This window comes from Centropristis striata, chromosome 5 (genome assembly GCF_030273125.1).
Source record: "Centropristis striata isolate RG_2023a ecotype Rhode Island chromosome 5, C.striata_1.0, whole genome shotgun sequence".
In the NCBI taxonomy this organism is placed as follows: Eukaryota; Metazoa; Chordata; class Actinopteri; order Perciformes; family Serranidae; genus Centropristis; species Centropristis striata.
Window position 1 is genome coordinate 39,067,908 of NC_081521.1, and position 27,057 is coordinate 39,094,964.

Genomic DNA, 27,057 nt, shown 5'->3' on the forward strand with positions numbered 1-27,057 from the left:
TTTTAAACGGCTTTTTATTTTTCTTAGGTTTTACTTGTGTTCTATTCATTTTCACCTTAATATAAAGTGTGAGATTTGAATTTTTCAATTGGTAATTTTGAGTACATCATTTGGGCAGTTGTGAGTTAATTTGCAGAAACCTGTATATATATACACTAGTCAAAAGTTTTAGAACACACCAACTTTTCCAGAATTTAATTGAAAATGATGCAGTTTAATGTCTCAGTGTACTCTGAAAAGAATGCACATTTGCAACATTTAAAATTCTTTATTGAGCATGATAGTGTTTTGAAAGTAAAAAAAAGATTCAAAATCACATTTTATGTTGGACTAAAGGACTAAAAAAATACACAAAATGACCACAAAATGACAATAAAAGACACAAAATGACTTACAAAGACATGAAAAGAATTCAAAAATGGACAAAATAGCCCAAGACTCCATAGAGTTAAGTTTTTAACCCATTTCTTGTTTCCTGAAAAAGGCCTACTTGGATAATTCTGAAATGTACATTATTTTTCAGTTTTGGTTAAGCTGCAAAATGCAGTTATATTCATTTTAAGAATGACCTGTTTTTAAATGTACACTTGTATTAATATAATCGTGTAATTTGAGAACATCCCAAAGTCTGTAAAATAATTTCCACTGAAATATATTTCGGGATAAAGTATTTAAACTGCTGAAGAGGCATCTCCAGCAGCCTACTGCTATGCTGTATGCCCTTATAAATGCTGTACCTTTTGCTCTCATATCTAATATTTGAAAAGATGCGTTTACGATTGGACACCATTAGATGGCATTACTGTAAATGGATTTATTTTAGGATGCAGTGCTATCTCTATGTCCAGAATCAAGAGTAGTTTAAAAAAACAAAACATGTTCAACCTTACAGTTTATAATATAGGTAATACTTATAATACAGTATTTCTACTCAAATATGATATTGTGTTACTGTAACTGCTCCTGCGGTGCTAGGACCCAGAAACCTGCAGGCTCCTCGGCCCAGAATATTAGCATACTTCCTCTACAGGCCTGATTTCTTCACTACGATATCCGAGAAGGTGACTGTAATTTGCAATACTTGTTTCCTGGTCTCACCCAGAAGCACATTAAAATAAAAGCGTTTATTTTAAAATGTTGTACCTGCAATAAAGGTGACTAGTCTGGATTATCACGTGATACTGAGATGGTTATCCGTTAGTTTTTTTTGATTATTATTAAAAACTGCTTCCTTAGCGATAATGTAAACTAATTCCTATACATACAATATAGACATGAACTATTTTTATTAGTTATAAACTCACATCCGTATTGACATTACCCTTTTCCATTAGTGTTTAACATTGATGGAAAGTAACTAAGTACATCTACTCGAGTAGTAATCTTGTAGGTTACTTTACACCGGTATTTTTGAATTTCATGCTATTAAATTCTTCTACTCCTCCACATTTCAGATTGTAGTTTTAACTTCACCAAAGTGATCAGACAGTCGTTACCTACATGCATTAATATATATTAGGAATACGAATTTCAAATTGTACTTTTACCCCACTACAAGTATTTGTCTGTTATGTATGTTAATATATGGTAGGCCTATAATAAGCATAATAATATACGTTTTTCAGATTCAACCTTTAATTCTAATGCTTATTTGACAGTTGCTACGTACGTATATGTATAATAAGCATTGTAAAGTACGATGCACTATTACACAGTAAATTCCACTACCTAACACAAGGATGGGCAACTGGAGGCCCGGGGGCCGCATACGGCCCGCACCCTTACTTGAAGTGGCCCTCAGTACAACTACATGCATTTTAGAATGAAATCTTAAAAGTGCTGTGTAAAAATGCACAAAATTACTTCTTGCAATTAATGTTGGTCAGCTGTTCTTGCACTGAAAAAAAAAGAAAATAAATCACATTTTTTTAATTTTCTTCAAACCTTTTGTATTCCTTTTTATACTGTTATGCATTTGAGCATGAAGTATGTTTGCACTGTAAACATATTTATGGCAGTTTCATCATATCTGGTTAAATGCACGGTCCTATATGTGGCCCTGTGGTAGTGTCGATGAAAAATTGTGGCCCCCCGAGCATTTAACCCTCCTGTGATGTTCGTTTCTCAAGAACAGCAATAATGTTCATGGGTCAATTTGACCCAGGGGCATGTTTAATTATCCAAAGTGTCAGAAACGAAAAAATCCCAATAAACATTGTTTATATTTCATTAATAAGTCAATTATTAACCATTTCAATAAATATTTAGTGCAATGGTGTTCTTTACCTCTCACAGATTATGGTTCAATGAGGATAACTCACTGGTTTTTCATTTTTTTTAAAATGTATGTTAAACATTTTTATGTACACTTAAAATATCTACATATAAAATACAATGGTTTTACATGACACTGATTTAAAAAAAAAAGTATTTTACATTTCTATTTTTATTTTATTTTTTTAAACTATTTTTTTTAGATTTTCAAACTTTGAAATGGGTCACTATGACCCACAACATAACAGGAGGGTTAAGTTGCCCTTCCCTGACCTAACATATATCATCTTTTTTTATTTTTTTATTTTGCTAGTAATAAAGGTTTTGTTTATTATCAGTGGTGGAAGAAGTATTCAGATTCCTTACTTAAGTAAAAGTACTACTACCACACTGTGAAATGACTCCACTACAAGTAAAAGTCCTGCATTCAAAACTTACTGAAGTAAAAGTACAAAAGTATCAGCATCAAAATGTACTTAAAGTATCAAAAGTAAAAGTACTCGTTTTGCAGAATGACCCCACTCAGATTGTTAAATATATTCTCAATATATGATTTGATAATTATTATTGATGCATTTATATAAGCAGCATTTAATTTTCTCAAGGTAGGGCTCATTTTAACTATTTAATATGCTTTTAGGAGGTCTAATTTAGAAAATGTCACTTTAAACTTTAAACCGATCATGTTTTTCATGTTAAATCCCGATCTGAAAAGTAACTAAAGCTGCTGGCTAAATGTAGTGGAATAAAAAGTATAACATTTGCCTTTAAATGTAGTGGAGTAGAAGTATAAAGTTACATAAAATGGAAATACTCAAGTAAAGTACAAGTACCTCAAAATTTTACTTAAGTACAGTACTTGAGTAAATGTACTTAGTTACATTCCACCACTGTTTATTATTATTTAGTTCTTCGCGAAACTTCACAAGAAAATCCCAAATAATAATAATATTATAATTATTATTAATAATAATAATTTTAATTGCATTATTATTAATACTACTATTGTTGTGTATTTTGTTGTGAAGTGTGACCGGATGTGTGTGTGGTGGCTGTTTACGGCCCTTTACGCTGCTACTGTTCGCTCCGTTCTGTGATCATGGCTGCTGCACTGGACCACACCAGCCATGTTTGCTAATTTAAAACCCAAAGGTTAGGGAATAGTTGTTTATTATTTACCAGCTGTGCCATCTTCACCCGCATATCCGTTTAGACGAAGGTTTAGGGGGCACCTGCGCCTCCGAAATCCAAGGAACTGAAAGGTTGGGTAGCTTTAACTGTGAAATATCAGCTCAACTTTTGATGGTGTGGGAGGATGATGCTCTGCAAAAAAATGATCTGTGCGCGTGCAGCGTAAACAATGTAACTTCATCTGGCTGCTAGCTAGATGCTAGATGTTAGCCCGGGAACAAAAGGGAGCACGCCTCCCATCTGTTAACAAGTGAGTTAGTGGTTACCAGCGGGCCGGTTTATAATTATTTCCTCTCTATCTATCGCTGATGAGCATCATGGATCCACACCAGCGTGGCTGCGGCACCTTCTTCTACCTGGCTACGAGCTAACGCCGCAGCTTTACGTTAGCTTGAAGATGCTAGCAGCTATTAGCTCTCGCAGCTAGCGTGCGTTAGCTATGGCTCTATTGTGATGATTTAGCTAAATAACCTTGGAGCTGGAACCGAGGGATACTTTTTCACCGGTAAAGTGGACGGTATGTCCGACCTTTTGTTGAGTTTAATTCATGTACGGTGTACGTTGTTAGCCCAGCTAACTCACTTAGCACAGTGTGCTTTAAAGTGAATTGTTGGTTTGAGAAAGCAGCTAGCGCGGCTAGTTTAGCTAACGCGGCGCCTTCTTTTGCAACGGCCTTGTTGAATTAGGAAATCAAGTATTCATTGAGGGATACTTTTGTGTTACGAGGACTATTTAACAGTGATCAGGGCCTCGGAGTGTGATCGCTAATCCCTCCATTGTTGCTTGGACGAGGCCGCCGGGTCTTGGATACTGGCTTGTGTGGCTGTAATGCCTTGTTGCCCGGGCCGTCCATTTCTCATGGTAGATTGAGGAGGATGTGCTCACATTAGCGGCAGTGATGAGCTCGTATCTGAATATTCCGGCTTGTCCATTACAGCTCGCTAGGGCCTGGCATCTGCTGTTTCTGGCTGCGACATTTTGACGGTGGTTGTTGTTGTTGTTGGAACGAAATGGTGCTGTCACAAAGCTGTTGATATGCCAAAAATAATTTAGGATTTGCAAATTACGCAGCGTGTTCTGCAAGCTGTATGGGAATGTATTTAAAACATGTTTGTGAATCATTTGATGATGCATATCGTCACCCTTTTTAAAATAATAGCCTAACTCCTTTTTTCAAGTTTTGCAGGAAACACAAAAAACTTCATCAAAAGTGTAGCATATGACATTTATTGATCATTTCACTCAAAAAGGATGTAACAAAGGATGGCTATTGGCATAGTAATAACATTGTATGTAAATTATGTAACTTAAGAGAAATAAATGACTTAGGCAATTTTTTGAACATGCCTTTGTGACTTTGTGAAGCAAGATATGGTTAACACTTTATTTTGAAGGTGTCTACATAAGAGTCACACCAGCCTGTCAGGAACATGACATGACAAGTATCATGAGTATTAATGTTACTTCAAAGTGTCATTCATTTTCATGACACATCCCATGTCATGTTTATGACACACTCATGTCACTCTTTTGTAGACACCTTCAAAATAAAGTGTTACCATATCTTGCTTAAGTCACAAAGGCATGTTTAAAAAATTGCCTAAGTCACATTTTATTTTGACTTAGGCATAATAAATCTACTTAAGTCACACACTTGACATAGGCCATTATCTTAAAATTTTACCATTTAGGCAAACAAAAATATTTTGACAAAAAATGACTTTGCAGATTATTTTAACAGTGTGACGACATGTATCTGAGACCAGTTGAGCAATTGCTTCCACGTCTAAAATTTTTATTGAATTAATATTGTCTATGAGAGTATACATCTGTGTATCTGATTTTTTCTGTACTTTTTTTTTTCAGATGGAGTCAAATAATCATTTCAACTATGGCACCCACTCCTCAGCAAACTCAGGACTGAAACTCTCCTCAGGGGATTCTCTTTATACTAACGGGTCCTCCATGAGTTTTCCTCAGCAGGGGAAGAGTGAGTATATTCAGCTTTTTGCACTGTATCAGAATATAAAAAACACTGGCTTTGTTGTGAATTTTGGTGCCATGTACTTGATAGAACTTCACCGTGTGTTTTGTGTCTAACAGATATGAATGGCGAAATGAATGTGAATGGCGTCACTACTGTACTCGGGTCTGGTGTGCCTGGTTCCCACCCACCAACAGCTCCTTACCCACACATGAGCAACCACCACCAGAGCAGCATGGGGTATGACTACTTGTGGGGGGGGCACCCTCAGTATGGTCCAGCCATGGGCACCTCTCCTGGGCACGGGATGCACCAGAAGCAGCCTGCACCTGGGATGGTGCAGCCTCAGTCACAGCACCACTTCCAGGGTCATGGACAGTACCAGCTGAATGGGGGTATTGAGAGCTCCCATCAGCCCCCTGTGGCAGGCCCACCAAACATGCCTCTTACTGGGAGTCAGTACTGGAACAGGAATAACCCTGGCCCACAGCAGATAAGTTATAATTCCCACAGTATGTATGGGACCTACCAGAGTCAGGCACATCCTGGAATAACACCATCACAACATCACCAGCAGCAGTCCTTACAACCGACCCCACATCAACCGTCACAGCAGCACCTCCACTCCCATCGTCACCCACATCACCACCACCAGCAGCACCAGCAACCGCAGCATTATGGCTTGATGCCTAATGGGATGCCCTACTACCAGCATCAACCCCAACACCCGTCCCTGCCATCTGCCCAGCAGCAACCATCCCAGCAGTCTCAGCCCCAAGGCCAGGCGCAAATGATGCCCCCAGCTGCCCAGAATTTTACACCCCCACGTGGCAGCCCACAGCACCACAGTTTAGGCAGAGGGGGCACTGGCAGCCCTCTCCCTGTTGGGATGTCCTCAACACCAATGATATCACCGTCAGCGGTGCAGGATAGTGGATCACCCAAGGGTCACAGCAGGGAACGGAGCCCCCATTCCAGCAATGCTGGAATATCTACTGTCATGCAAGGTGAACACTTTACACTTTTACCTTACAGATATGTTTGTTGAACTTTTTGACTCCTTTTATTCTGTCAAACATTTTATGTTTCTCTAGTTCCCATAAAAAGTCATTATGATTACTTTTGTGCCTGTGACTAAACACTACTGGTGTCTATCAAACTTTTATTTCCTCATAAAGTAAACTCCTCTACTTTGCATTTCCTTCTAAAATGTCACCAGTTGAGTGATACGTGTATAGTCATATGGTCTTCTTCCTCTTTGCACATAGCCTAGCAATCCCAGCTGCGGATCATACTAAATTATGGCACTCCCTGGTGGTGTTAATTTTCTATGGCATCTGTAAAGAATAGTATTGTTCCGTATAATTTTAGTCTTTTTTTTCAAGCACAAATGCCAAACATTTCTGGTTCCATCTTCTCAAATGTGAAGATTTAATTTACCTATTTAGTTTTATATGGTACTAAAATTATTTTTATTTGAAGGTTTCACTTTTTTTCTCAGTATTTATAGACAAAAGATATTTTGAGAAAGTTGTCATCAAATTGATAGATTGTGAAATAATGTTATTTTTCCAGATCTACTTATTTCTTGCACATGACTATCTAATATCTGGCCACTCTTAACTGCTGGTGGTCAGCTGTGTAATAGTAGCAAGATTCAACCAGCAGGTGGCACTGTTGATTATTAAAACAATGACCATCAGATGCTCAATACCTAACACATTCACTGTGAATTCATAATCTAAAAAAACACTTGACAGGCTTATTGTTATTGACTTTTTTTGTTATTTATTTTCTCCTTCAGGGCAAACGAGAGAAGCTACCAAGGAGTTAGACTCAAGCTATAATGGCATGGAAAGGACACCTGTTGCCCACAGGCTACCCAAAAGTGCGGCGAATGCGGGACCTGATTATCGTCCGCATTCTGAACAGTCGGCAGCTCAGCGTCCAGAAATGGCTCCCGCAGTCAGAGAGACTGCCGTTAATACACCTCCCCAGTCTGTGTCATCTCAGCTCTCTGAATCTACGAAGGACTCAACACCTCCTCGGGTCACTGCAGCTCCTGCTGTCTCTGATGGTCCCACGTCTGCCCCTGGGCCTCCTGTAGTATCATCGCATGACCTAGAATCTACTCCACCAAAAATCTCAACACCCCCCACTGTGCCCTCTGCTCCATCTCCAGCTGCTCCTCCCAGGCTGTCCTCCCCCTCTATAATGAAGCAAGGCCTCAGGCCTCCCACTTCTTCTACGACTGAGACATCCCCTGATGCATCCAAGCATCCGTCAGTGGGGGCCTCTTCCTCCACCCTGCCTGCTCCATCTCAAACGTTGTCTACACCTCTTGCTTCTATTGATAGTGTGTCAAGACCTGAAGCAGTTTCCTCGGCCTCTTCTCCTTCATCAGACTCTGTGGCTCATCAGACCAAGTCTTCATTACCTCCAACAGATTCTGGACCTCCTACAACTGTCACAACTTCACCCATTTCATCTCTTCAGCAGATGGTTCAAGTGTCCACATCTGGAGCTCAGCATGAAAAGCCTGGACATCCAAAATTATTGTCTGCTGCTTCAAGGGTGGTTGCAAACTCCTCATCCATTACTGTGGCTCCACCTCTAATGTCAGCAACAGGATCTTCAGCCTCAACACCACCTGGCTCTTTTTTATCAACATCTGCATCTCCGATGTCTGTGTCAAAAACTCCTTCAGTTGGCGTTAAACCTTGTGACCCAGCAACCACACCACCCCAACGTCAGACATACACTCCTCCAGCTACTGACTCTGGTCTTTCCGCTGCTTCTGCAGCACCATCACCACCAGGAGCGGTGAACTTGCCCTCCCCAGCAACCCATGAAAGTCTTACAGTCCGACCTCTGTCTACCCTACCTCTTCTAACCACTCAAGCCTCCAGGACTGCACCCGTGTCCACCCCTCCTGCCTTGGTTCCTGTGCCCTCTGCAATGGGTACGTCTTCTGGAGTGGTCCAAAGTTCTGACTCTGAGCAGCATCCTTCGAACACCACTCCTCCTCATGAACTGAAGCATTCGTCTCCCAAGCCAGAGCACCATCATAGCAAGGATAGCAAAGCGTTGGCTAACGAAAGAAATGGAAAACCAGAGGAACACCCCCCTCGACTTGATTCACCCACAATAAGGACATCGCAGAAGGCGGAAGCTACCGAGACTACTAAATATGTCATTTGCCCATCCGAATCCCTCACCGATCTTCCTGGGAAACCCTTGCAGACCACAGTCGCTCCTGATCAAAAGCCCAAGAATAAACAGACGGTTTCTGAACAGCAGCACAGGCAAAGCAGCGCCTGTGAGTCGGAGGACTCCATGGTGAAGCAGACTCCACTCAAAACATCTTTGCATCTCCACAGCACAAGAGTAGAAGATCTGACCGATGAAGAAAGTTTTGATAACTCTTCGCGTACAGCTTCTCACTTTGAAGGCAGTTCAACATTCGACACCCCCTCTAGAACCAATGTCAGCTCTGTCTTTGAAAAGAGCTCCATTCTAGATGGCGATAGCTCATGTGTAGACGAGTCCACTCACTATGACAGCAGCTTTCACCTGAGAAAGGACACTTCTCAGTTTGACAGCACTTCCCATGCAGAAGAGGAACCATCCACTGCATTCGACACCACTAGAGATAGCAGCTATTCTATGGAAGACTCCAGAGAAGACACGTTGGACTCCACCAAGGATGAGGAAGTGTCTGAAGCAGAAGAGACCAAGGACAGCTGTCAGATAACAGGAGAGTCCCTGCTGGAGTCTTCCCTGAACAACACCTCTCAGATGGAAGAGCCTTCTCTGGACTCAAGCGATGTGTCCAACACACCTGAGCGAGGTCGTCAAGGTACATTCTTAAAATTCATGATCATAGTATCTCTTTCCCTCCCATGAAAAAATAATTTGTTTATTTAGATACAGCTTTCATTGTCAGCAAATATTGATTTATTTCCAACTCAGATTGCTCCTCTTTCTGTTTTTTTTTACGTCATTATGCTGCTTTGTGAATTCTTCCAACACAATTTGATGTTTCATCTCAGGACCTGGAGCAGAGTGGGGACCCAGAGGACACGATACTCCAGACTCAGCTGGACGCATTAGTATCAAGGCCACTGTTAATGAGACAATGACTCCCCCGAGTTTCAAGATGAGAGATGAGAACTTCATCGCCTTCAGTACACCAGCAGAGAGTCCTGCTGTGCACCCACTGCAACCAGTAACCGATCCGATTGTCCCAGCTGCTGGAGGACTTCTGAAAACCCCAGGGAAACAACGCAAACCTCGAGCTCCAAAGGCAATGTGGATTAAAACCCAAGGTATTTAACATTCTGACTTCAACTAAGTGTTAAATGTAGTGTTAATTTTGTCAGCAATATTTTAATTTAGTCTTCCATTTAAGGCCTTTTCACACCAGGGATTTTTTTTCATGCACTCATTTTTTTAAATTATCTTTGATGCAAAGTATTTGCAGGCAAGTATTTTAAATTTACCCTCCAGACCCCTGCTGTGTAAAGGCCTTTAGTCTCAGTTTTATTATAGTTAGTCAACCTCATCGTGATTTTTTTCTTTTTGTTAAGTTTTAGTTGACAGAAAAAAACCCTAATTAGATAAGTTTAGTTTTTGTCAATACTGTAGATGACAATGTATGATGTACATACTATAATATTAGATTTAAAAAAAACCCTCCCCTTTTTATTTTAAGCTCCTGAGGGGACCCAGCGGAAGCCTCGGGGACGAACCCCTAAAGTGGAAAAGGTGAAGACTGGTGAAGAGGAAACCAATATAGCGCCAGTAGCTAAGGGAAGAAAGAGGAAGAAGTCTCTGAAGCTGGATGTCAAAGAAACATCAGGTGCATGTGGAGAGGCTGGGCCTCCCACAGGAGAGGTCGATCCCATCACAGCCACGATTGACGCTGTTCTAGCCAACGCCTCAGCTGCAGCAGGCGAGAAACCCAAGAAGGCGAAAAGGGCCAAGAAACAGGACCAAGGAAATGTGGCAAAAACACAGAAACAAGATGCTGAAACAGCTGCTGATGATGCTGATGAGAATGATGATGACAGCTCCACTGCAGGTAATGGTGAGAGCAAATTGTTTTTGTTTTTTTGTGAGGTGGTTCCACATCATATAAAGACATTTTATTGATGTATCAGTTTAACAATCTAATGCTGAGCTTGATTGTATGAACAGGTGAATCCAGCAGACAGAGGAGGGTGGCAACTGAGGAGCAGGTTCAGTTCCCTATGCAGCACGGGTAATTTGGGCTTTTGTTTATCGAAATATTATTCCATCATTTGTTCACCAACAAGCCTTCCTATGGTTTTACACTTTAGATCAGCGGTTCCCAAACTTTTTTAGCTGCGCACCCCCTTCTATGTCCCCACCAGGTTGACGCACCCCCAATCCCCCAACACCTTCAAAAAAACAAAATGCAATAAGATTTTTCATAGCCATATTAAAGGAAGCATGTTTAATCATGCTCAAATGTCCAGAACACACATATAATAAAAGAATCGCCAACCAAAAATAGATGCAAAAATGACCAAAGATGACACAAAATGATCAAAACAGACACAAATTGACCAAACAACCAAAAAATAGATGCAAAATGACCAAAATAGATGCAAAAATGAACCAAAAAAATGACACAAAATTGAATAGCCTGTATTTATTAATTAATTAATAACACGTCTTTATTGTGTGGGGGGGAAAAAATGTAATTGTGTAATTATCAGACCGCCATTACATTTTTCATCTCGCGCACCCCCTAGCAGCAGCTCACGCACCCCCAGGGGTCCACGCACCACACTTTGGGAATCCCTGCTTTAGATGAAAATCACTGTTGGCTAAATGTAGAAAACATTTTGCAATATGATGTGCTGTCATAACCTAAAAAACATTTTTTTTTTCTTCAAGCCTGATTTAATCTGTTCGCCATGCTCCTGTTGTAATAATGAACTCTCTCACCTGCAGTTGGAAGAGGGAGATTCGGGTGAGAAAAACGGAGAACCGCATGAAGGGTGAAACCTGGTACTACACACCTTGTGGAAGGAGGATGAAACAGTTCCCAGAAATAGTCAAGGTACATTTCCTGGCTTTCAGGCAAAACCATAAATGTCTTTTAAGTTATTCAAATCATAGTCTTTGTATGTATAATTAGGGATGTGCTGATCCAATACTCGGTATCAGTTTCTGTTTAGATACTTGCCAGAATTACTGAATCGAATGTTGGTGGGGGAGAAGTATAATCTGATAAGATCCATTAGCCTAAACTATAACATAACATTGTACGTTTAAATAAAAGGGAAAAGCAATGTTGCATAACTGGGTCATGTTATGTATTTCTTCCTTCAGGGGAGTGGAATATTTGTTATACAGTTCGAGCACAATGTTTTTTTAGATGGCTGAGTTCAGCAAAGTGCATCCATATAAATGTTTTATTTACGGCTCGGTTATTTCAGAGGAAAAAATAGTGTATCGGATTGGTATGGTCAGGTTACAGAATCTGAACTAGAAAAAGTGGTATTGAGCTGTCTATTGATAATCTCAAATTGTTGACCATTATGTTCTTTCTCTATGTTTCTTTCAGTACTTGAACAAACACACGGACAGTGTGGTCAGCAGAGAACATTTCAGCTTCAGCCCACGCATGCCTGTTGGAGATTTTTATGAAGAAAGAGAAACTGCTGAGGTCTGTCTATTTTTCTGAGTAATGCCAAGTTTATTTTTCAATACAAGAAAAACCTAATTCATTCACAGATCAAAATGTTTTGGATAAAACGTCTGCACAGTTAGACTCATGGTAATACCAACATGTCAGAAATGTGTAGAAGGCAGTTTGGGACTCACCATTCTCTACTATATGTTACAGGGTAAGCAGTGGATCCTCTTAGCTAACGAGGAGGTTCCCTCAATGATCATGGCCATCACTGGACGCCGAGGTAGACCTCCAAACCCCGATAAAGAAAAACCTCGCAGGGTTCGTGGCTTGAAGGGGGGGCAGGCCCGCCGCCCCGGTAGACCTCCCAAAACCAAGATGATTGACCTCCTGAGCAAAGTTGATGCCAAACTCTTGAAGCAACTTGAGGCCAAGGGTGAGAAGATGTAGACTAGAGCAGTATTTCTCAACCTTTTTGAGACGCGACCCCCAATTTAACATGCATGTTGTCTGTGACCCCCGCTCACTGAACACAATCTCACACGCTCAGTTCAGATCACCCAAAAAAGGAAACAAAATGACCAAAAAGACACAAAATGACTAAAAAAAGACACAAAATGACCAAAGGAAAGAAAATGACCAAAAAAAAGACACAAAATGACTAAAAAAAGACACAAAATGACTAAAAAAAGGAAACAAAATGACTAAAAAAAGGAAACAAAATGACCAAAAAGACACAAAATGGAGACAGAGCTGACCCCCAGAAATCATCTCGCGACCCCAATTGGGGTCCCGACCCCAAGGTTGAGAATAGCTGGACTAGAGGACACTACAGGAGTCTTAAAACCAGATGACTTGCAGATAGATTTAAAAGGTTATTTATGTTAATATTTATTTGCATTCCTGTTTTATAGAAGCTCTCACAGAGGAGGAAAAGGAGAAACTCGCAAAAATAAAAAAGAAAATGAAGAGAAAGGTATGTAGTTCCATTCATGTCTTTTGTAATGTTTACTTGTAATGCCATTGACTCCTCACCTGAATCCGTCACTGCTGTTTATCATTAAGGCAAGAATGAAGAGAAGGGAGGATGCAAAGGTTAAGAAGATGAAAGCTGAAAAAAAGAAAGCCAAGGTACAGACAAACATTCAACACAAAATTGATTTATCAGCATTTTCCTCAGCACCACCTCTTCCTCACCTTCACACGTTCTTTCTTCACTTTGCGGGTTCAGCTGGAGCAGGTGGCCAAGGGCCTGGAGCTGAAGGCTGAATCAACTGACCCAACAGCACCTCTGGCTGCAGAGCCCAAGAAGCCTGGCCGCAGGAGGTCAGTCAAGGCCGAGGCTACCCCCCCACCAGTACAGCAGACTGATGAGGAGCGGATAGCTCAGGGTAAGAGGGTGCTGGGTGCTCGGAGCAAAGCCAAGGCTCTGGCCAAAGCCCAGGCAGAAGCGGAGGCGGCAGCTCAGGCGGCTCTGGCAGCTAAGAGGGCAGCGGAGAGGAGAGCGCAGGCCCAGAGACGCCTGGAGGAGCGCAAGAGGCAGCAGTTGATCGCAGAAGAACTGAAGAAGCCCGCAGAGGACATGTGTCTAACTGACCATAAAGTGAGTTTCATTATGTTCTGTACTGTTGTTGTCTCGACTGTGTGTTCATGCTGTTTGTTTGTTGTTGTTTTTTTCCTGTGCGACTATGCATGTATGTCTGGGTGTGTTTGTGTTTGTCTAAACTGGGTATTTTGAATTGTACATATTCTTTTCTTTTTATATTTATATTTTTAGAGACTCTTAACCCCTTAACGCCTGAATTTATATAGCTGTATATAAAAAAATGTTTTATGTGTGTTTTTGCCTTTAAGTAGATGGTAAATAATGTTGAGATTATTAATTTCACTTTTGCACAAAAAATAAATAGAAATTTTGGTATGTTGCAAATTTGCTACAGCAGGCATAATGGTCAATAATAGGATAACAATAACATAGTAATATAACAGTGAAAAAACAATGTTTTATTTATTCACCCTCGTTTATTTATATAAACCTGCAACAGCAGGTATTCAACCGGCATTGGGGGAATGCAGACGCTATCTCGGCTGGTTGACTGAGTCAAACGGTTTGTCGCATATTTGCGACAGCAGGCGTTAAGGGGTTAAATGTTGCACTTACTGGAGAGCACTTTGAATTTCGTTGTACATGTGACAATGACAAATAAAGACCTATTCCTATTCCTATTGAAACTGTTTATTTTATTTTGCTTTGTTAAGCACTATGGTTGCAGAGTGTTTTAATCATGACCTTTGAACTTTGTCTCTATCAGCTGCTGCCCGAGCTATCTCGTATCCCCGGTTTGGTTCTTTCTGGCAGAGCCTTTGCACACTGCCTGGCTGTTGTTGAGTTCCTGCATGGCTATGGAAAGATCATTGGTCTCAATATACCCAAGGACATCCCCAGCCTGGCTACCCTGCAGGAGGGCCTCCTAGGCCTGGGCGACAGCCAAGGAGAGGTCCAGGATCTATTGATCAAGCTGGTTGAGATCGCACTCCATGATCCTGGCCTGCCGTCATGTTATCAGGTGTGTGATACAGTTTGGTAGGATAGAAGGTGATGGAGTGATACATAGAATAAAAGAGCTATACACATTATATCTCAAAACACAGACATGTTGATGATGAATAATTGCACCAGTAAATGTTAAACAGACACGAATATAAATGTAGATATCGGGAGCACATGATACTGAGCTTTTCTAATGCAATTTGAATCTACTTTTCTCTCCTCTTTCCAACCTTCAGTCAGTAAAGATCCTTGGGGAAAAGCTGGTTGACTCAGAGCTGACCCGCAGCACAGTCTCAGAAGTACTTCGCATCTTTTTGGAATCTCACGGTTATGAGACAGAAGTGTGCAACACACTGAGGACCAAAACATTTCATGCCCTGCCACCTGACACCAAGGCAGCCATCCTGGGTTTCCTGGTGGACGAGCTCAACAGCAACAATGTTGTGACAAGGTCAGAACAAGAACTCATTATTTATCCTGTGGGTAGGGATGAGTGAGGGAAACTGTATGAGGCATGGGGTCTTCAAAGCGGAGCAAACACAGTGACATCTGGTGGCTTACAAAACATACAGCAGCCCTTCAAAGGCTGGGGCCAAAACACTCCAACTCCAACACCTCTCTGATTTAAATAGTTTAAGTCTCATATGTGTGCAATAGAAGTTCACCAAGCCTGTTAAGCTTGCTGTTATTTAATCTGTAATGCTTTTGATAAGAAGGGGAGCTTGGTATCGTTTAATATGTGAAACAATGAATTAATCCATTATCCAAAAAAAGTTACCTATAAAAGATTTTGCAAGCTTCTGAGCTTCTTAAACCTTGTTTGTTTCATGTTCACATTTCTGGTGCTTTATTAATGTATGCATTTTATATTCCAGTGACATTGACAACACATTGGAAAACATGGCAACTTACAGGAAGAACAAGTGGATCATTGAGGGGAAGCTACGCAAGTAAGAGCATCATTTTATTCATTCAAATACAGAGAAATTCAGATACTTTATCATTAAAGCACAGAGCTTTAGGATATGTCGATCCTGATTGTTTTCTCCCATGCAGACTGAAGGCAGCACTAGCACGTCGCACAGGACGCTCCGAGGAAGAGCTGTGTTTTGAGGAGCGGCGGCGCAGTGCCAGAGTAGCCGAGGAAGAGAACCTCAGCCTGGAGGAGAGTGGCCTCGTCTCGGAGAGAAGCAACCGCCGCGCACGCAAAGAAGAGCCCAAACTCAGTGATGTACGTATCTGCTGTTGTGGGTTTTTTGTGTTAGAAATGGATTCTTCCTACATTAAATTTTTAACTTTTCTGATACAGAGTGAGAGCCCAACCAATGCCAGCATTCCAGAACTTGAAAGGCAGATCGATAAGCTAGCAAAGGTAAGCATGATGCTACACAGAGCGGTTCTTTGTACTTATTTATGTTGCTTTATATTAAATATTGCTCTGCTTTTGGATCTCGGCAGCGCCAAGCATTTTTCCGTAAAAAGCTGCTACAGTCGTCTCATTCCATGCGGGCCGTATTGCTGGGCCAGGACCGCTATCGGCGCAGATACTTGGCCCTACCTCACCTCGGAGGAGTTCTGGTCGAGGGGCCAGAGGAGCTATTGAGTGAGTCTCAGAATACATTTCAAAGAAATGTTCCTGCTGACATTTATAGACAATACAACCCCTTGGCTTGTGCATCTTTATCTCCGCTGTCATAGGGACAGATACAAAAAAATCTTTCCTTCCACATGCCATCACACTGTACAATAACAAATAATAGCCTGGTTCATTACATACTGTCTATGCACTTTGTGTTCTTTATGCACACTGTTCATTGCACCTTATTTGTTTCATAGCATTTTTATACTGTATATTCATATTTATTCTGCACTGGAATTCTATTCTACTCCTTAATACATACTCCTTCTTTAGATACTTTATTTTTTATTGTATTTTATTGTATCTTTATATTGCTTGAAGTATGCCTAGGTTGTTCTTTTTATTTAATTGTGTTGTCATTGTCTCTGTGTGTAATGCTGCTGCTACGCTGTAATTTCCCAGCTTGGGATAAATAAAGTATATCTATCTATCTTTCTATCTATCTATCTATCTTTCTATCTATCTATCTATCTTTCTATCTTTCTATCTATTTTTATCATACAGCTTCTGGAGAAGTCCTTGTAGCTGAGGTTCCTGTCACCTTCCTCAAAAAGGAGCCCAAAGTTGAGGAATGCCCCATGCCTACAACTCCTCCTCCTACTCTACCTTCCTCTCCTTCCTCCGCTCCCCCTGGCCAGGCCCAGTCTCCAGAGGAGGACAACCTTCCTGGCACTGCGTCCCTCATGAGCAGGCCAAGAGGACGAGGACGGCCCCGAAAAATCAAACCAGAAGTGGAGCTTCACCTCCGCACGGCGAAGATTCGTCGCCGGCGTCGAAGTAGCGCCAGATCGGCGGGTGAAGACGGGCCGGGGTCACCTAACAGTGGCACACACGACCTCACACAGGCTGCTTTCCAGAGCTGGCTCAGCCACTCGCAGGAGCCAGTGACCAACGGCACCTGCTCAGCAGCCGGAGATGCTCCAGAGGGGAATCGACCAGAGGAGAGTGTGAAGGAGATGGCAGAGAAACAGGGACAGTGGTTCAACCTGCTCCCCAAACAACCGTGTGACGATAACTCTCTGACCGAGCCCCAGATACCCAGCTCACCCCCTAAGCTCCTCCCCCAGATTCCGAGTGCTCTGCCCGCACTCGCTGCTCCATTCCTGCAGGTTTGCCGCTACAATCATAACTATAAATACACTTAATTATGCTATAACAATGCTAATATAATCTCTCCCCAACCCTCAGCCGGACCCGCTCCTGCCTGGCCTGACTCCTGCTGACCCTGTGACCTCAGCAACTCCCCAGGATGTTCCCCCTACACTACCTGCTTCTGCTGTTCCAGGACTACCTCCCCCTCAGCTTCTTCCAGCCCCGACTCCTCGTGCCACACCTGCCCCAGCGACCCCCGGCAGGCCAGCTCGCAGGCGGAGGAGAGGTAGCAGAGGCAGCAGTCCCGCCCGCAGAGGGCCAAGAGGAGCTGCAGCCAAGCGCCGGGGCCGCCCGCCCAACTCTGTGTTCCAAGAGCTTGAGCAGCAGTACTTCACACAACTGGTAGTCAAGCCCATACCAGCATGTAAGTAGTATCTGGTTTAAAAAAAGTCTGAGACTTTATTGTTTATTTATTGCTCTCAGTAAAAAAACACAAGTACCGTAATTTTCGGACTATAAGCCGCGCCTTTTTCCCCATTTTTCGATTCTGCGGCTTATATAACGGTGCGGCTAATCTATGGATTTTTACAGCTAACGGCCACTAGGTTACCTCCTAAATCTATGGATTCTACAGGTTACAGTCCACCAACTTTAACTCTATGGGCTCTTTGACCGGTCCGCGAGGAGCGGCGGGCTCCAGCAGGAAAAGCTGGAGGCAGGTGTACGTACCAGATCGGCTCGGGGTCCTTCATGTACTTTTAAGCTATTTTTCACTTGTCTGTGTGTATTTGTGTCGAAAGCTACTTAGTTTGTTGGAGTCGCCGTGCCGTAATCAGCGGCAGACGAAGGACCCCGAGCCAATCTGGCAGGGCGCCGGAAAAGAGTGAAACAGGTAGCGCGCAAAAGTAAAAGTGAAACCGAGAGTGGTACGATAGACAGAACGAGAGACAGAACGAGAGACAGACCGACATTACGAGAGCGAGATAGTTTGTGCAAAGGAAGTTTTCATGTACAAACCGTCATTATGGAAAACAAACGTAGAAATGCATATGATGCAGCTTTTAAGTTAAAGACAGTCAATCTGGCTGTAAAAGAAGCTTCCTCAAGCAGCCGTCTCTTTCCCGACAATCCCCTCTGTGCACGAACCCTTACATATGGTAATTAAACATTAAAACACCTGCGGCTTATAGTCCAGTGCGGCTTATATATGTACACATCATTCAATTTAGCTGCTGCGGCTTATACTCCGGTGCGCCTTATAGTGCGGAAAGTATGGTAGTGTCTATTTTTAGTGTTTTTTTTATCATACATATGCTTCTTTTCCAGCTATGGTGCGTGGGTGGTGGTGGATCAAGGATCCAGAGGAACTGTATAGCACCTTACAGGCCCTCCATCCAAGGGGCGTCAGGGAGAAGGTGCTCCATAAGCATTTAGCCAAACACATGGAGAGTTTAGCTGAGCTATGCACCAAACCTGTCAACGGTGAGTGTCGATGTTAAATGTATCGTTTCTGCTGTGCGGTGGAAGCTGATTACATGATTACATGACAACATTTCCTTTGTTTACCCTGTGCTCTTCTTACAAACGGTTTTGTGTTCTTTGCATTTAGACCCTATGTTTGAGGTGAAGTTAGAGGAGAAGGACGTGCTAATAGAGGCTCTGCAGCAGCCTTGGCAAGTCCAGGAGAAATCAATGGAGACTGACATCAGTGCTCTACAGTGGGTGGAGGACCTGGAGCAGCGGGTCATTGCTGCTGACCTCCATCTGAAGGTTAGAAATTGCCTCACTTTTTGTTCTTCTGCAAACAAAAAGTGCATTCTGCATTATCTAATTAATCAGCAGCTATGTTTTTACAATAACAAGATAAGTGATTCATGTCTTTTTAATTGGATTCTAAGAGATGACAGAGAGAACAGATAAATACTGGGACTTGCATGTAGCAAACTTTGAAAGTGATTGAAACAAAATGGAAATGGTTGCAAAAAAGTTTGGTACACCCCTGTGGTCCACATGTCTGGCTCATGCTGTGGCCATCTGCTGAGAGGTGTCGCCCCTCCCACGCAAAACACTGCGAAAAAACATCTGGGAAGTACAAAAAACTTAATCTAATCTGCTTTTTGTGTTTTCTTCAAGGCGGCACCTCAGAGTGCAGTGAATGATGCTGCTGCTGAACCCAGCACAGAAACACCAATGCCAGAATTTCAGGTATTCATTTAAAACACTTGAGAAAAAAATTCTGCACTATTCTTTTAATCTCGGAACAAAGGTAGGTTATGTACACATAACTTCTGTTAAATTATCTCCCTAACTGATGCTTAAACTCTCCTTGTGTCCCTTTTAAAGCCCTACACAATCCCAGATCCGGACTCGACACGTGACGACCTCCAGTACTACGAGCATGACGCCGACCCACGCGATGACTGGATTGTGCGGACTAAGAAGGAGTGGTCCGGCCTGCCGCGTATCGCCACGCACCCGCTGGACTTGGCAGTGCTGCGGTTGGCCAACCTCGAGCGGAACATTGAGAGACGCTACCTGAAGGAGCCGCTGTGGAACCCGGCCGAAGTGATGCGCCTCGCCCCTCTCACCCCGACCCCCGGAGAGGAGCATCCCATGGATGTCTTCAGGTGACAAGAACAAGGTTTTTTGTCTTTGGAGTTAACCCTTTGATGCACAACATGGGTCTAAAGTGACCCAGTGACAGAGTTTTTATGTTCTTTATCTTTGCAATAAATTATTTTCATCATTCAGTATTCCAGGTTTTCCTCAATTAGTTTGTTTTTGATCATCATACATCCTAATTTTATGTTTTCCTTTATTCATTTTTTAATAAAATCCCATTTTGTGTCACTACTCTTTGAATGCACAACATGGGTCAGAAATTATCCATATGCATTTTTAGCTTTCTAGCTTGTTAAGCTAATTACATAGCTAACTTCTCGGCTAAGTAGCTTGCTAAGCTAACTATTTAGCTAACTTCTTGGCTAAGTAGTTAGCTTAGCAAGCTACTTAGCCAAGAAGTTAGCCATGTAATTGTACAAAACCTTTTTTTCTTCATAAAGTATGAGAGGAAAAATGGAAATAATGATCTGTTGTTGTCAAAAACAAGATATTTAAAGAACACTTGGAATATCAGAAAATACGTTGAAATCAAAAGATAGAGCACAGAAACACACAGCAAGCATTAAATAACATGGGGAATTAATGCAGGTCATTTTTGACCCATTAGAAGGGGTGTCAATATGTTGTGCATCAAAGGGTTAAGGGGGATAGGTTTATTTTATATTTTGAACTTATTTTATTTTTGTTTTCTTCTGTTCCAGTCTGGAGAGTGAGATCACATCTCGACTACGAACATGGAGACAAGCTCTGGATCGCGTCCGCAGCGGACCCCAGGTGTGTCTGTGTTTACTTCAGCTGGAGAAGGCCATTGCTTGGGAGAGATCTGTGACTAAAGTGGTAAGTAACTTTATCTTGTGAGATTTTATTTTAGAGTTACTTTTTTTTGCAGAGCATACCGAACAAAGTAACACAAAAAATTGTTGTCATTGTCATTTAAATAATGATTTTTTTTTTCTCTCTGCTTTTATCCAGACTTGCCAGGTTTGCAGGAAGGGAGACAATGATGATTGCCTGTTGCTGTGTGACAGCTGTGATCGTGGCTGTCACATGTACTGCCTGAGGCCTAAAATCACCCAGGTGCCAGAGGGAGACTGGTTTTGTCCTACTTGCGTTGCCAAGGTCAGAACCCGTCCTAAGATTCTTGACTAAAAAAACTTAAACGGAGCAAAACTTACAGCAAAATGTATTTTGCATCTCAAAGCTCTCGTAGAGGTTTTCAACAATTTTGGTGCATAACAAAAAATGAGTGAAGAATTCTAAATAGAGAAATGGAAAATTTACAAAAAATATATGATATATATATATATATATACACACTACTGGTCAAAAGTTTTAGAACACACCAACTTTTCAAGAATTTAATTGAAAATTATGCAGTTTAATGTCTCAGTGTACTCTGAAATGAATGCACATTTGCAACATTTAAAATTCTTTATTGAGCATGATAGTGTTTTGAGTAAGTAAAAAAAAAAAAAGATTCAAAATCACATTTTTATGTTGGACTAAAGGACTAAAAAAAGACACAAAATGACCAAAAAAAGACACAAAATGACAAAAAAAGACACCAAAAGACACAGAATGACAAAAAAAAGACACAAAATGACAAAAAAAGACATGAAAAGAATTCAAAAATGGACAAAATAGCCCAAGACTCCATAGAGTTAAGTTGTTAACCCATTTCTTGTTCCCTGAAAAAGGCCTACTTGTATAATTCTGAAATGTACATTATTTTTCAGTTTTGGTTAAGCTTACCTTTTTTTATTTACCTCTGGCAGTTCACCACTTACCTTTGTACCCTTTCAAGCTGTTCATTTGACTTGAACTGCTTGAATTTCAATAAAAAACTGGAAAAATTGGGGTGTTCTAAAACTTTTGACCGGTAGTGTATATATATATATATATATATATATATATATCCTGTTTTAAAATAAAAATTGCTGTACAGTTCCACATCAGCTCACTTCCTGTTATTCACTCCGTCCCTTAGGACGGCGGTGATTCACCGCGTTCATCCAAAAAGAGGACTAGAGTGAAAAAGAGAAGATATGAGGACGACAGCTCTGATGAAGAGATGACAACACGACGTAGAAGTGGCGGCATGGCGACAAGATACAAGGAGACTGTCACACCCCCCTCTTCATCTTCCCGTCACTCTGGAGGAGGAGACGGAGGCGCCGCCGCCAAACGCCGTCGCATGACAACCCGCAACCAGCCTGACCTCACCTTCTGCGAGTGAGTCCTACCTTCAAACTGTCGAGTTACTTGCATGCAGAACTATTTCTCATTCATGTTACACAACAAGATTCTGTGTTACATTCTCACCTTTAAAATGGCAAGGTGACATTTGTTTGGGTTAATTTATATATATATATATAATATATATATATATATTTTTTTTTGTAACTTTCTTTTTATTGTTTCTCCCTTAAAGCAGTGTAGAACATTATACATACAAGTAAAACAAAACAAAACTAAAAAAAAACTAACATCAAAAAGGGAACATGTTGGATCATTATATTTCTACAGTTAGATCCTGTATTAATGTCACTGTGATAGTCCTTGCCCTGTCGTTTTTATGTATTCTGTCCATTTCTCCCATTTCCGGCAGCATTGATCCTCTTGAATCCTTATTTTATGAGTCATTTGTTCCATAATGTGTATTTCGTCCATTATTTTCATCCAATCTTCTTGTGTTGGTGGGTCTGTCTTGTACCACCTTCTCGTGATTGCCTTTTTGCAGGCTACTAGCATAATTTTCATGATGTACCTGTCGTCTTTTAATACAACATTACCCGTCATGATACCAAGATACAACAATGTACAAGACATAGTTACAACATAACCCAAAACTCTGCCTATAGCTAAATGAACATCTTCCCAGAATTTCGCGATCTTAGGGCAGAGCCAAAACACATGTGAATGGCCCACATTTATATCTCCACAGCTTCTCCAACATCCAATCCAATCCCCTTTATTTATATAGCACAATTTTAGCAAACACAAGGTTTCCAAAGTGCTGCACAAACAATAAATACATAACACAATACAAAGAGATGTAGTAAACAATAGATCAGTAAGATGCAATAAGATAAAATAAATTAAAAATGGGATAAAAATAAATAAAACAAAATGTAGAATGTACTGCCTGCACAAAATAAAATATGCATGAATACAATAAAAACAAAAAATCAAAAAATCAAAACATGGCTGTGTTAATGAAGTATGTTTGTTCCTAATTTTGGGTGTTATAAAATGTTTTATATTTTATTTCCTGCCAGGATCATTCTAATGGAGATGGAGGCTCATGGAGACGCCTGGCCGTTCCTTGAACCCGTTAACCCCCGACTGGTACCGGGCTACCGCCGCATCATCAAGACCCCCATGGACTTCCTCACCATGAGAGAAAAACTGCTACAGGGAGGGTAAGAGCGCATCACCTTTCACGTTTCAAGCAAGAAAACTGAATAGAGTTTAATATTGACTGTACTGTTGAAATTTGCTTTCAAGTGTTTTACTTGTTTATTTAATATACCAAATCAGAAAGCACATTTTGCTGTAGGAAGGAATATTTTAACCCTCTCTGGTACTTTTTAACACCGGCCTGTTTTAAGGTTATTATAGTTAACGAAAACTAACGAAATAACGAAAACTAGAATTGAAAAAACATTTTTGTTAACTGAAATAAAAATAAAAATGAGAGTTTTTTAAAAAAATGATAACTAACTGAAACTGTATTGTGTGGTTAGAAAACTAACTAAAACTAACTAAAATTATAGTGAAAATGTCCTTAGTTTTTTTCATATTTTTGGTTGATATCAAACCTATTTCATTTATCTGGTTTTATGACTTAATAAACTTATTGGGGCTGAGATTTATGGTGACCTTATTGAATCTTGCACCGAAACAAATACCTCATTACAAAAAACTAAAACTAACACTAAAACTAATAAAAACTAAACTAAAACTAAGCATTTTCAAAAAAAGTAAAACTAGCAAACTCACTCTAAAAACTACGGAAGCCCTGAACCGCAAGTGAAGAAAAAATTTTTTTGAGATGTTATCTTGTTATTTCGAGATCATATCTCGTTTTTTCAAGATAATATCTCATTATTTCGAGATAATACACAAAAGAAAAAAGAATAAAAAAAAAAAAAAAAAGTCTTCCAAATTTTTTTTTTCTTCAGATATTATCTCATTATTTCGAGATAATATCTCGTAATTACGAGATAATATCTCGTTATTTCGAGATAACACACCTATGTAAAAAAAAAAAAATTTTTTTTTTTTTTTTTTTTTTTTTTTAAATTACGAGATATTATCTCGAAATAATGAGATAATATCTGAAGAAAAAAAAAATTTGGAAGATTTTTTTTTTTTTTAATTCTTATTTTTTTTTTTACATATGTGTATTATCTCGAAATAATGAGACATTATCTTGAAATAACGAGATATGATCTCGAAATAACAAGATAACATCTCAAAAAAAAAATTCTTCACTTGCGCTTCAGGGCTTCTGTAAAAAACTAACTAAAACTAACTGAATTTGAAAACAAAAATTGACAACGAAATTAAAACTAAAACTAATGAAAAATCCAAACCTATTATAACCTTGGTGTGTTTTCCTGCCTCAGGTACTGCAGCTGTGAGGAGTTTGCGGCGGACGCTCACCTCGTCTTTAACAACTGTGAGCAGTTCAACGAGGACACTTCGGAAGTGGGAATGGCCGGACACGCCATGAGGCGTTTCTTTGAGAGCCGCTGGGCGGAGTTCTACTCAAATAAGGACAAATAGGAGCCTGCGACGTTCTCCCTGATGGTGGGGCTATATACTGTCGGTGCTGTCACGGTCCCAGTCCCACTCTCTCCATCACTGCTAAGACTGTCTGGAGGTTCTTCCAGCTCTGTGTATTCTCTCATGTATAGGTATATATGTATAGATTTTGGCTATTTGTCTGTTATCGTTTCCTCTACCGGCCGAATCTTTTTTCCGGGCCCACAGCTGAACTAGCTTGAACTTGTACCATTCCCCATCAGAGAGAGAGTGAGAACACGTCTCTCTTCACTTTTTTCCCTCCTTCCGTGTCTCCTCATCTTCACCTCAGCACTTCATCTCCTGTTTTTGCGTTCTCCCGTCTCGTCTGTTCACAAAGCCCCGTGTCGTAGCGAGGCCTTGGGTCAAGCCCTGCGTGTGGAGCGATGACGCGGTCTCAGGCCCTGAGTCTTTTGTCTCTCAGACTCAAACTGCAGGTCAGGGACTGATCACACTAGTGCGGCCTAACCTGCTGCATACCGGACCCGCTTAGCACCGCTCGACAAACAAAATGGATCAAAACTCTTCACTGAACTCGGGCCATTTCTTACCTGTTCAATGGAAATGTAATGTAACGTGGTCTTATGCCTAGAAGTAATTTTTTTGCTCAATATATTTTTATTATATATTCTATATATAAATATATATAAAGATTACAATAGCTGGGATTATTTAATAGCAATAGCTTGTAGTAGTGAATGTGTACAGATTACCTTATAGAGATGTCGAGACGATTTCTGAAAAAGGCCAGTTAAACTAAAAGGAATCTGTTCTTGGACTGTCACAAGTAGACGTTGTATAACCTCCACTTAAAGTCTTGCACGCCACACATGACACTTCGCACCAACATACACATTCACATGCACACGATTTCACACACATACCCACCTTCTGCTGCTGTGTGAAAGACACTGGTTCCTGAAACTGAAGGATTTTTTTAGTGTTGGTCAGTCAGTCTGGGCTTAGACTCCTATATTTCGCTGTCCCTCTTGTTAAGAGTAAATTATCACCTAGTTAGATCTGATCTTTGTCGCCGACAACTGAAAGGATGCTACTGCAACACACAGAGTGTTTGCAGCTTCCAAACAATTGCAATTGAGCAACCGATCCGTGTTGAAAATGTTCTTCTGTTTGTAGCTCGTCTCACCAGGTGAAAACATCGAAAGGTGGCTATGTGCGAGGAGAAAATCCTCTCATTTTAAAGACTAGAATTGCAAAGGAGCTCTGATAATGAGGTACTGGGCATGTTCCTGCCTGGTTTTCCGTCTTGCATTCCTTTTTATTGTTTTTTTTATTTTTATGTGTGTGCTGTTCAAGGGCCAATGTACGATGTTCCGCGGCATGGTTGGTGTGCTCTGAAGGCGACAGGATGACTCCACAGTCTGGGTTTTATTTAAACGTGTTTCTTACACTGAACTCAAATCCGTTGATAGGAAAATAAACTTTGATGTTCCTTACTACACTTAAAGGGACAGACGTTTTTTCAAAAAAGAAAAAAAAAAAAGACATGAAAACCAAATGTGGTGTTACGTGAATTTTTAATAATGTACAGTTTTGGTGACTTTAAATTTGTTCCTTTATATTTTTAGGACCAATTCATCATTTTTAAGAGGAGGTATTACAAGACTCTGTTGTATTAAGGTGATGTAACACGTGTGCATCTGTAGAATGTACTGTGAGTTGAATAAAAACCACATATAGTAGAAAGTATTTATTTCTCTTTGGCCTTGTATCTGAATCCTTTGTGTGTTTCTCTTACATTTCCAAAAGGGGTTTCCTCATGTGTTTCCTGCAGATTAGATCATCTGGGGACTTCAGTTTTTTACAACTTTATTAAGGGTTACAATAGTATACAGTCAGACAACTTTGATCAATAACAACATCAAGAAAGATCCACATGATGGACTAAAAATTCAGAAATGCAGAGAGAGAAAAGGAAAAAAAGTAAATTATGATATACTATATGCTTAACAAATCACAAAATAATTGGTTATATAATATATGGTAGACAAACCTTTCTTATAGTTTACATATTTCAGAGGATGCATTATTGTAATAAAATCAAATAGAAAAACCCCCCAAAATGAATAGAATAGGGGGGAAAAAACAAATGAATCAGTGTTTCAGGTTCATTTTAAAAAGAAAAAAATGTACATTTCCTATCCATAAAAACTAGTTCTTCTGTCAGAGAGAGTCCTTATTATTCCCCCAACCATCAACGCTGCAAT

General features: G+C 40.6%; 1 protein-coding gene across 5 annotated transcripts; it reads left to right on the plus strand.

Moving 5' to 3' along the window:
- Positions 1-3,326: 3,326 nt before the first annotated feature.
- Positions 3,327-26,539, plus strand: baz2a (bromodomain adjacent to zinc finger domain, 2A). Of its 5 annotated transcripts, none has more exons than XM_059332931.1 (30): positions 3,327-3,426; positions 5,332-5,455; positions 5,569-6,456; positions 7,254-9,308; positions 9,502-9,777; positions 10,164-10,538; positions 10,649-10,712; positions 11,432-11,540; positions 12,048-12,149; positions 12,330-12,552; positions 13,031-13,092; positions 13,182-13,247; positions 13,348-13,719; positions 14,429-14,683; positions 14,904-15,118; positions 15,543-15,617; positions 15,724-15,898; positions 15,977-16,039; positions 16,126-16,270; positions 16,811-17,415; positions 17,495-17,822; positions 18,725-18,880; positions 19,008-19,168; positions 19,532-19,603; positions 19,742-20,025; positions 20,722-20,857; positions 20,993-21,139; positions 22,008-22,252; positions 23,299-23,442; positions 24,652-26,539. In XM_059332931.1, exons 2-30 carry the CDS (start codon positions 5,332-5,334, stop codon positions 24,809-24,811), a joined length of 8,082 nt encoding a protein of 2,693 aa, XP_059188914.1. In that variant the 5' UTR covers positions 3,327-3,426; the 3' UTR covers positions 24,812-26,539. The 5 variants fall into 5 exon arrangements, with proteins under 5 accessions (XP_059188914.1, XP_059188917.1, XP_059188913.1 ...); XM_059332934.1 differs by having other exon boundaries at positions 3,353-3,536; positions 22,041-22,252; XM_059332930.1 differs by having other exon boundaries at positions 3,354-3,536.
- Positions 26,540-27,057: the final 518 nt, after the last annotated feature.